The following is a 10,562-nucleotide window of genomic DNA, read 5'->3' as shown; positions in this document are numbered from 1 at the left end:
CAAAGCCCCTCACCAAAAGACCTGTATTGTAGGGATACAGAAATAGCTTAAACATCAAGTTTGGCTTCTTTTGTGTGAACATTTTGGGCCAGTCACAAGGGATGAGGAAAGGGCTTTTATTGACCCACACGTGGAGCCTGTCCATGTGTGTGGACCTGAAGAAGGTTCTATTGCTCTTGACTAAAGGTTCTATTCCTTTCTTGACTTTTTTCCTCATAAAGACACTGGGGTCGCTTCTGAGAGTTTTTTTCCTCACTGTCCCCTCTGATGTCTCCCTTGCCAGCAGGGGAATCTTCTGGAGATGAAGGTTTTGAAGCTTTTTGGGATCATTTTTTTCTGTGGCCTCCTCTCACCCTCGCAGGAAGTCTTGTCTGGTCTGTCCTGTGCTGTCAGCCCGCGGGCAATGCAGAATGGTAACTACAAAAACACCTCCAAGCTGTGTTTGCTTTGAAAGTTCTGTGGGGGGTAAAACTTCCTGAGTTTTACTCCCCATCATCTTTATTTCATAATTTCTCAGGACGGCAGACTTTGCTCAGAGCCCCCGAGAGCCGTCACCAGATTCATGGGTCAGGGAAATCCCTGCTCCAGAACTGGGGCATGTTTCAGCTCCAAGCAGCCACACAGAATTTCAGGGCTAGATCTGGGTTATTTCCTCTTTTTTTTTCTCAGTTTCTCATTTCCATATTGGAGCAGCTGATATTTGACAAACAGCTGCTGTGAAGTAGCAGATATAATAATATTTGCAATGTTCAGGCTTGTTTCAAGTTGTTTCTACTAAAAAACTCCAAAAGCTGAAAACAAAAACAAACAGGCAAAAAATCAACAAGTAAAAACCTCTTTGACAAAGGGGAGATGAGTTGTGAGTAGAACACAGCCTCTGAGTGGGGTCACTGGTGCTCCTGGCAGTGCACAGCCAAGCTGTGATGTTTGAATTGGAGTCTGGGATGCTTTCCACTGCTGCTCCTCCTGTTTACTTCACCAAGGGCAGTTTTGGTTTGTTGCACCAAAGTTGTAAAATACCATCCCTGTGTTATTTTACTGCATGGAGACAGCTGATGTCTCTCCATGAGGAGTTCTGGGGAGTGGAGGGGCTTTGCTGTGCCAGGATGGATGTGTGTGAGAGGGGAGAGGTCACTGCTGCCCACGCTGGTCCTCACGCACAGATGTTTTCCAGTTCTCTCAGATGCCATAATTCATAGTGGGCTCATCCACCAGCACCTGCAGGGTCTCGTGGTTCCCAACATCATGGGTGAAGGGAGTCAGCTGAGCTCTCCCACCAGCATCACGGAGTAAGTGCTTCCCTGTGAGTGCCCCTTCAGCATCAGTTCTGAACAAGACAGGCTGAGCTGTCCCTGGCAGGGTTGGCCTGGGCTGTTATCTTTGTTTTATTGTGGTACTGAAATACTGACCCAATAATGTTAGTGTGGTCCTGGCAAGGCACGCTGCAGGTTGTAGGTGCAGAGTGACAGCTCTGGTGGTGCTGTTAATGCTTGGCAGCACTGAGAGAGGCAAAAGGCACCACAGAGGGAAAAAGCAGACAGCTCTCCAAAGTCAGCTTCCACCCCAGTCTGGTTCCAGGCTGCCTTCTTGTAGCCAGCTGTCTCTTATCCTTGTACCTCCAGCTGGAGGTGGCTGGGGTGCTGTGGGTGCTGTGGGTCCTCCCTGGGTGCAGCTGCTCAGCTGCTGGAAGGTGTTTTTCATTTGTGCCAGCCTTTGCTGTTGTTCACAGCCTGCACCTCATCAAGGTCCGGGTGCCCAGGCTGTCGGTGGTGCTGCTGCCAGGGATCGGGGTCCAGCTGACCATCGGGGCAAAGCTGCAGCTCAGAGGCAACTGGTGAGTGGGGATTCAGTGAGGGAAACCCCTACCCTGGCATATTTTGCATCTCTTAAGGATTTTGAAGTGTTTGTTACCTATAATAAAGTCACAGAGCAAAACAGACACCAAAAGATGACCTGTGGCATTGCAGGAAATGGAGAAGTCTGTTTCTCCTGGCTTTGGTGAGTTTCTGTGTGTAGAGGCTGAGAGATGCAATAATCCCATTTGCTTTTTTTGCAGCTTGGTTGGCCTGCTCTCAGAACTCATTGATATCTTAGTGGAGGTGAACATTACTGCAAACATTAAATGCACGAATTTTGAATCTGGCACGTTCCAGGTTGTCACTGAAGACTGTCTCTGCATTCTTGGGGCCATAAAGATCAAGGTCCTTTCTGGGTAAGTGCCTGTGGATTTATGTTTTTGTTATGTGCAATCCTCTCCTCTTTATTAATATGGACACTCTGCCAGGACACAGACAGAGCTCACTGATACAGAGCCAGGCCTCAGGGGTGGAATTTCTTCCTATTGCCAATGCCAATTGCATCAGTGGAATGAGGGTTAATTTGCCCTGTTTGCCTGTGGAAATTTTAAGATCTGAAGCATGAGGTTTGGCACCTTTCCCAACACACTTTCTCTAGACTTAGCTGGAGAATTGATATCCAAAGGGTAGGAGTAATAGGGCTGGGAGAATTCCAGGAAAACAGGACCATAACATTCCCTGGTTTTGTACTCTGCCTTTGGCTGCTGTCGCATGCCTGGCATGTGGAGTTTCCCTCTGACTGCTGTGGTTGTGTGTAATTCCATGCAAATGTCCCATCTCTTGCTCAGTCTTATTAAATTCTTGACAGCAATGATTTGCTGAATTCATGTATTGATGAACTCAGCTGTAAATTGATAACGGGAAATATTTTCTTCTATTGCTTTTGAATTACTCACTTTTCAGGTTCATTGAAATTCTCCTAATTAATTTTTGCATTATGCATTATATTTCAATCAGTGCAGCAGCTGATTTGAAAAATGCTGTGTGAGTGAACAGAGCAACACAACTCACCTGCTCTGGGGGTCATGGTTTAATTTTTAGCAGGATTGAAGTGATGGTTTGCAGGAAGTGAACTCCTAGGGGGGCAAGAGAAATGTAGATATACACAAATGACTTCATGGCAGCTCCTCAGATCCATTTGTAGGCAGAATTTGGGCATAAATAACAGGTGCTCTATGAATTCCTGCTGTCTGTGTCTTGCCAACTCAACAGTCCAGAAATATATTGATTATCAGACAAAACTGCCTCTGTGCTGCTGCAGGCATCACAGGTCCTGAGTGAGTTGTTCAGCAGCAGTGTGGAAATGTCACACAGCAGATTTCCCCTCTTGTTATTCCAGATGCAAATTGTTTGTTCCCAGTAAGTAACATGAAGATATTTCCTAACAGCTCCCTCTTCCCATAACTACAGCGCTGATTTAAATACCTGAGGGAGATACCAAGCACAAGGTTAGACTGTGAGAGGCTCACTCTTTTCATGCAGTGAAAGCTCCCTGAGAGCTGAAGGAAAAATTTTCCTCACAGAAAGGGTGGTCAAGCACTGGAACAGGCTGCCCAGGGAAGTGGTAGAGACACCACCCCTGGAAGTGCTAAAAAATTGTGGCTATGGCACTTGAGGATGTGGTTTAGTGGGGAACATGGTGGTGGTGCAGAGCTGATGGTTGGACTTGATAATTTTAGATGTCTTTTCCAACCTTGATTCTGTGATTCTCAGCAATGAGTGAAATTCTCTCCCCAGTGGGGTAAGTGGCTCTTTTTTATCTCCAGCCCCTGCTCTGGTGAGCATCAGCCACAGCACTGGCCCTGAAGGTATAGGAGGACCCACAGGACTGAGGGTATAGGAGAATGCAAAATTAAACCTGGAGATCTTTTTGTCTCCTGTCTTGGAGCTTTGTTTGTGCTGATTTTGAGGGTTTTTTCTTTCTTTTCCAGCTTGCTCACCTTGTCAGTGAATGAGCTGGTGCTTCGCCAGCTGACAGCGACTCTGCCTGCTTTGGTATGGCTGAGGATTGTCTTCCTATCACAGATGAGGCACAGAAATACTGGGAAAAACTGGTTATGAGGGCACATCAAGATCCACTGTCTCTCTGTGCTGCTCTCCCACATCACTGCCATGGGGCTGGGGTGTCCACAGGGCTGCTGCCTGTAGGGCAATGCCTCAGATCAAAGCATTTCAGTGTGGCCCCACAGCTCCAGGGATGCTCCAGTGCCCCAGGTGTTTCACAGCACCCCAGCTGTGTCTGTTGCCGTGCAGCTTTTTCCCTGGTGGGGAAAGGAGGGCCTCTGGGCAGGGTGGGTGCTGGTGGTGGAGCTGAGCAGTCCCACGTGTGCTTTGTGTTGCAGCTCTGTCCCGTGGTGGATATCGTGATGAACCTTGTGAACATCCATCTCCTGAGCACTCTCAATGGTGAGCTGCTTGGGGAGGGTGAGGCACCGCTGCCCTGTGTTTCCCACAGTGGGAACAGGACCCATTTCCCACACCAAGCCCCTCAGTGCATCAGCAGAAGTCCAGCACTTCTGCAGGGCTGTTGGTGAGCCTGGAATTCACACCCCAGCATTCCAGTGAACTGCTCCCACCTAAGCCCTCCTTATTCCATTTTTATGCATCACCTTTGGATTTTTCTTATTTTCTTTGATGCTCTTTTTGTGCTATATCCTAAAGGCAGATCCCACCAAGCTGAATTTGGGGATGTTCTGGCCTTTTGGAGTATCAGCAAGCACCCCTGAGCCCTGAATGCTTGCACCTGTGTGGGTGTGGGGGCTGGTGGCCCCTGGGGCCAGGGGAGGTTGTGTTGCTGATTTCCCGGTGCTGTAACGATCCTTTTCCTGTGTGTAGCCGTGATCCCGGTCGGCACAGCAGGAACAATCCACTACCAGCTGGCCAGCATCCCCTACACCTCCGGCAAGTTCCTTGGGCTGGATTTAGATGTAAGTTAATGCTGGGCAGCAGGACCCTGGGAGCCTGGCTGTGCATTCCATCATCCCATGGGAGCTGTAGAATCCCACGAGGAGCTGGGCTTATGATTTGTCCTGGAAATGCAGCTCCTAAGTGCTTAGATCTTTATCCAAATCACCACTAAGTGATTGTGTGGGCTCTTCTTCTCGTGCTCTGTATGCCACCCCAACCTGAGTCTGCCCCAGGCTGTGTCTGTTCGATGTAGCTGCTGGGATGAGCAGTTCTCCTTCTCATGGCATAAGCAGTTCTCCTCCCCTTGCCCTGCAGACCTGGTGTTGGTGCTTTTTGCCTTTGCTGTTCAGTCTCTGCGATGGGTGAATGATAAACCAGGCTAACGGATGCATTTTTTACCTCTGTGTCACTGTGAGGGAAAAAAAACCCCAAACAGCAAAAAGCAAGCTACTTGCTAACAGGAGAGCTTTAAAAAGCAAGCAGCTGGACAGAAACCAGTGTGACATGAGCACTAAAGAGGAGCAGAGGCTGATAGGAAGCACTGCAGCTTATGAAACCCATGCTGCTGAACTAACTTTGCTGAAATTACTTCATTGGGAGGAGCTTTTGCCCCCAAGCCCCCTGGATGGTTAGAATCAGTCTCCTTAGCAAAGAGTTGGTGTCAGTGTGGGTGTCTGTGCAGCTGGAGGGTGGCTGGGGCGGGTCTGGGGTCACTGTGAGCAGCACCATCACCCCTTGGTGCCTGGAGTGACACCTCAGGGATGGAGTGAAGCACTGATTTGTGATGTGGACAGTGTGTTATTAGCTAATGGCACCTCAGTAACGCAGGCTTGCCTTTGTCAGCTCCTGCCATCTATGAAACAGAGCGACCTGCTCAAGTCTGGTGCTTTCCCGAGGGATGTTCACCCGGCACTGCTGCACTCCTGTGAGATCTGACCATGCCTCGAGGCTTCGAGGGCTGATGTCCGTGTCACCTCTCTTTGCAGGGCGTGGTGAAGCAGGTGGGAGGCAGCACCATCCCCCACGACTCGTCCCCCTCTGCTTTGCCTCCTCTGATGGACCGGCTCCTGCTCTTGGTGATGCGCCAGAGCTTCCTCAATGCAGTCCTGTCCCTCCTGCTCCAGCTGCCCCCACAGACCTTCCCCTGCACGCCAGACGTTGTGAGTACAGCAGGGCTGTGTTTCATGCTGGAGTGGGTGACAAGGGACAGTAACAGCATCAGGGAGGGCTGTTTGTGCCTGTCCCTGGCTGTGCATTGTGTGTGAGCTCGTTGCCAGCACTGCCTCCCTCCTGCCCTTCTCAGAGAGCTGCAATAGCACCTGCACTGCCCAGCTGTGCTCTTGTCTGCAAGGACACCCCTGGGGACACCGGTTGAGAGCAGTTGTGCACTGCTTGTGCCATGGACTCCTGCAGGCTGTCAGCCTTTCAAGGAGTCTGCAAAGTGCCACAGAGAAAAGACATTGCATGTCTGCAGTGCCATTCCCTGGGTGTTTGCATTTCCCATGCCTCTGATCTCTGCTTCCCATGGGAAGTGTTGGGGTCCACACATGGCAGGTGTTGAAAGACTCTGGGGGACATCACCTTCCACCTTAACAACCACCAGGATTCACCCTGGCAGCTGGGGAGCAGTGGAGAGAGTGGGGGGCTCAGGGTGCCGTGTGATGGGGGGGCCCAGCAGGGTGGGTGTGGTTGGAATCAGCTGGAGGGCTCACTGGGGCTCCTGGTGCTTCTGTTCCCTCAGTTCTCCGGTGCCAGCCGCCTGCGCGAGGCCGTGTGGACCATCGCTCCTGCTGGGGTGAGCAGCTTGTCCTGGCTCAAGGCTTCGTGTAAAGCTCTCCAGGATACACCTGGATGTGCCATCATGCCCCTGCCAAAGGTCCCCAGTCTTCTGCTCCCCTCCTCTTGCACCAGCATGGCCTGAGCCTGTCCTGCTGCCCAACCAGCTGGGAGTGGGAGAAGGGACTGGGGCTTTGCACAGCCCTGCCCAGTACCCCTGTGTGCCATTGTCTGTTCCAGCCTTCTCCTGCTCCCTGAACACGGGAAAGCCTTCTCTCAGCCTGTAGCCATTGCCATAGAAAGCTGACAAATCTCTCCTGTTTCCTGTGTATCCCATTTCTTGGGCACTCTCTGACACCCACAGCCCTCTCTGTGTCCACCTTGCCTTCCTCATCCCTTCTGCCCTCAGCATGAGAGCTGATCCATGCTGCTGGACCTGTAATTTGGCTTGTCCAGGGTGTGTGTGACCTTGGGGAAGCCCTGTGGAGCTATGGGGCTGTGAGAGTCTGCCTGAGGACTGCCAGTCCCCTGCCTGGCTGGTGTGTGGGGTGCCAGCAGCCAGCTCCATGTGTCCCCAATTCCCACAGTGCTCTGCCTGCGGTGGGACCAGTCCTCTGAGCATCAAACTGGTGTTGAGAGGAAACCCGCTCATCCTCTTGGAAGAAAACAAAGCCAGTGTCAAGCTTTCAGTCCTGATTCAGCTGTTTGGTAACCACTTAGATGGATCCATCCTCAACTTCCTGCTGCTGAAGGCTGTAAGTGTGGAGGGAGCTGCCTCGGGGGGGTGCAGTTTGCAGCCAGCTGGGTGAGAGGTGGCTGGGATGGGGATGTTTCCATCTGCTGATCCTCTCCCTCTCTGCCTGCAGGACCTTGCTCTAAATGTCCGTGTGTCCATTGTTGGGGGCAGGCTGATGCTGCAGCTGGCCTTGGGCAGGTGAGCTGTCCCCTCACACAGGTGGGGACATTCTCTGTGCTGCAATGTTAGCTCTGGGGTTCCTGCCTTGAAATGTTTTCTGTGTCTGTAAACCAGACATTTCATCTGAATGTGAGAATTTCATACCTGACTGATGGCATAAGGCAGATGGGGTAGTTCAGGAAGGATTGCAGCAGTTGGAAAGTTTTAAGAGGCTGGAGGAAAAGTGTGTCAGTTTTATAACAAGGAGGAATGAGGTAACCTGAATAATTGTAAGACTGTCAGCTTGACTTTGATCCTGGGCAGTGGTTCGAAATGCCTGATATTGGACATGAATGATAAAGCAGTAAAGGAAAGTGCTGTCATTAATGCCAGTCAAGGCATGATTAAAGATTGGAGAGCATTCCTTATAGCTGGAGGTTTGAGGATTTGGGGCCATTTAGCTTGTCAAAGAGCTGGATTTAGAAGCAAAATTGGCATAGCTTGTATGCAGCGATATAGGGAATAGAAATGCGTCAAAAGGCTTTTAATTCAATAGACAAGGGTATAACAAGATTCAATAGAAGTAGAAAAGAGAAATTGAAAGTGGAAATAAAGCATCCATTTTAGGTATGGATAGTCGTGTGATTGCAGTGATAGATGAGGAGCTGTAGCAAATTCACCAGACTGTGTGCTTTTACATAGAATCACAGAGTGGTTTGGGTTGGAAGGGATCTTAAAGATCATCCAGTTCCAGCCCCCCTGCCACAGGAAGCTCTGCTCCCAGCTGGGCAGGAGCTGTCTCCTTCCTGAAAGTGAAGGGAGGGAGAGGGAAGGCGCAGCCAGGAGCTGTGTGCCCTGCTGCGGTGCTGCATCATTGACAAGCAAATTAAAATTAGGTTAAGCTTTTATTTTCCTGTTTTCTTTTCTCTCTTGCAAGTGTGCCAGCCCCTGTTTTTCATGTCACAATGCAGGTGTCCCTTTGTGGGTCTCTGCCCAGGGGCTGAGTGTGCTTGGAGGTGGCTGGGTCTGGCTGTGAGCTCTGGCTGGTGCCTTGTGTCTGACCTGCTGTTTGCTCTCCTTTCCCTGCAGCACTTCCCTCTCCTTGGAGTCTTCTGATGTTGGCATCAGTAATGTAAGTCTCTAACACTAGTCGGGGCTTTACTGGGCAGGGAGAGCAGCCAAGCATGATGCCCTGTGGCTCTTGGGGAGGGAGGGAGCCAGGCAGTGGCTGTGGGATGCTGTGATGGATTACCCCTGCTGATGGTCAGAGCTGTTAGCTGCTCTGTGGTGTAGGTTGTAGCAATTCCTCTGTTGCTGGGGTTTCTTTTTCCCTTCTGCCTTTTCTAATAAAGAGAATGTAAAGCTGAAATCTGTTTGTTTATTCACCTCTGCTTGGGCAAAGCTCACACTGAGCTGCAGCAGAAGTGTCACGAGGCAGAAGTTTTTCTAAAGGAAGGACTGAATACAAATTGAAGAAGAAAAGTAGATTCACTTCAAAGAGAAGAGGGACTGTCCTTTTGCTGTGTCAGTGGGCAGTGGTTTGCAGTCCCAAGGGTCCTGCTTGCTACTGGCATGGGCCAGGCAGTGCTGCCTACATGGTTGTTTCTTCTCTGATTCAGATCTCCACCCTGAAGCCCCACTGCAGCAATTTGCTTGCGGAAACATTCATGCCTGCCATCAATGGTAAGGTGACCTGGATGGCTGTAATGCTGGGAGCACTTGGAGTTCTGGGCAAGGAGGGAGCTCTGTGTCTGTGTCTGTGTGGGTGTGTGGGTGGGTAGGTTGGGAGAGGTACAAGGAGTGCTGGAGCCATTAAAATCCTGAAATCCCAATTTTGAGGATGTAGTTAAAAGTCCAACCTTATATTTCCACCATCCCACCCCAGCACCAGTTCTGGCAGCAGCCAGTGATGGAGAACTAAGGAAAGCCAAGCACACAGTGATGGCCTGGGAAGCCCTGCTCCCTGTGCCCTCCCTGGAGCAGCTCTGTGGTGGGCTGAGGACCTGTCTGTCCCCTGCAGGTGCCCTGAGCATGGGGATCCCTCTGCCCAAGGTGCTGCGCATTCCCCTGGTGAATGTGGATTTTCAGATAAAAGCGGTGAGTGCTCTGATGGCTTCTCCCTCCTGTCAGGCTCCAAGGCTGGTCACAGGACCCTGCCAGTGCTGGCTGTGTGTGCAAGGGCTGTAGAATTCAATCCTTGAAAGACTGAAAGGGCTGCTCTGTCTGACCTCCCTGGTCAGGGAATGTTCCTGAGGATGTGATGCCCACACAAGGTGTGGGCCCGGCTGCAACATGAGCAGTGCTCAGGCACTGGGGCAGGTCCCAGTTCCCTGTCCAGAGCCTCTTTTCTTTCTGAGGAACTCAGTGGGAGCAGCTCTGATGTGGATCCAGGCATTCAGGCAAGCCCTCTCCAGTGGCACCATTCAAAGAATCCTGAATTGCCCCAAGTTCCAGCCCTGTTCACCCTGGAGGTGTCCTGGAGGAGCCAGGCTGTTCCCCAACACCTCCCAAAGAGTTCTGTGTCCTCCTTATTACAAACTGGACATGAGGACTTCTGCGGGAGGTTCTGTCTTTGCTGTGTGTTGTGAACCAACATTTCTTGATGGGAAATAATGTGTTTGTGTTTCTCCCTGCTCTCCTCCAGGGCCTGATCGTGTTTCTGGTGTGAGCTGTGCAGCCTGAGGCATAGAGAGGACTGTGGGGGCAGAGAGAGGAAGAGAGCAGCGAGAGTGGAATGCCAGGATCAGCATTGTCTCCTTTTTTTTACTAAACTTGATTCAAGATTCTTGGTAATATTTAAGGTACTTTAAAATGAATTGGCTTGTGTGAGTACAGTTTGACTTAGAAACCTGACTGGCAGCTCTGTGTACAAACATTTATTTAGAGAAGCTGGAGTGATTTTGGGGTCACAGTCACAGCAGTTGGATGTGGTGCTGCAGCGGAATTGCAAAATTTGTTCTGAGGTAGAATTTTCCTGGTAGAATGGAAAAGTGAATTTGTTGCATGTGGCTTCTGAAGTGAATCTCCCCATCCTTGCCCAGGAGGATGTGAAGTGCTGAGTGGGAGCTCAGTATACATTTGTCATGTAACTCTTTTAATAAATGTTCCTACTTTTTTAGTGCTTGGGA

At 50.5% G+C, this 10,562-nt stretch overlaps 1 protein-coding gene across 1 annotated transcript; it reads left to right on the top strand.

Moving 5' to 3' along the window:
• The first annotated feature begins 286 nt into the window (after positions 1–286).
• LOC136563986 (BPI fold-containing family B member 4-like) lies at positions 287–10,562 on the top strand. Its single transcript, XM_066561702.1, has 15 exons — positions 287–413; positions 1,175–1,289; positions 1,730–1,834; positions 2,057–2,212; positions 3,788–3,851; positions 4,199–4,262; positions 4,692–4,783; positions 5,750–5,923; positions 6,505–6,558; positions 7,127–7,294; positions 7,406–7,473; positions 8,524–8,566; positions 9,054–9,117; positions 9,455–9,531; positions 10,079–10,562. The coding sequence occupies exons 1-15, from the start codon at positions 302–304 to the stop codon at positions 10,100–10,102; spliced, it is 1,380 nt and encodes a 459-aa protein (XP_066417799.1). The 5' UTR covers positions 287–301; the 3' UTR covers positions 10,103–10,562.

Source organism: Molothrus aeneus, chromosome 17 (genome assembly GCF_037042795.1).
Source record: "Molothrus aeneus isolate 106 chromosome 17, BPBGC_Maene_1.0, whole genome shotgun sequence".
In the NCBI taxonomy this organism is placed as follows: Eukaryota; Metazoa; Chordata; class Aves; order Passeriformes; family Icteridae; genus Molothrus; species Molothrus aeneus.
Note: the sequence above shows the minus strand (reverse complement) of the source record. Positions and strands in the feature narration are given on the sequence as shown.

What these genes read in the sequence shown, in the direction of transcription:
- LOC136563986 (XM_066561702.1), top strand. Translation starts at nt 302, where the DNA reads ATGAAGGTTTTGAAGCTTTTTGGGATCATTTTTTTCTGTGGCCTCCTC. An exon ending in TCCCCTGCACGCCAGACGTT is followed by an intron (nt 5,924 to 6,504) that starts GTGAGTACAGCA and finishes CTGTTCCCTCAG; the next exon opens with TTCTCCGGTGCCAGCCGCCT. An exon ending in ACTTCCTGCTGCTGAAGGCT is followed by an intron (nt 7,295 to 7,405) that starts GTAAGTGTGGAG and finishes CTCTGCCTGCAG; the next exon opens with GACCTTGCTCTAAATGTCCG.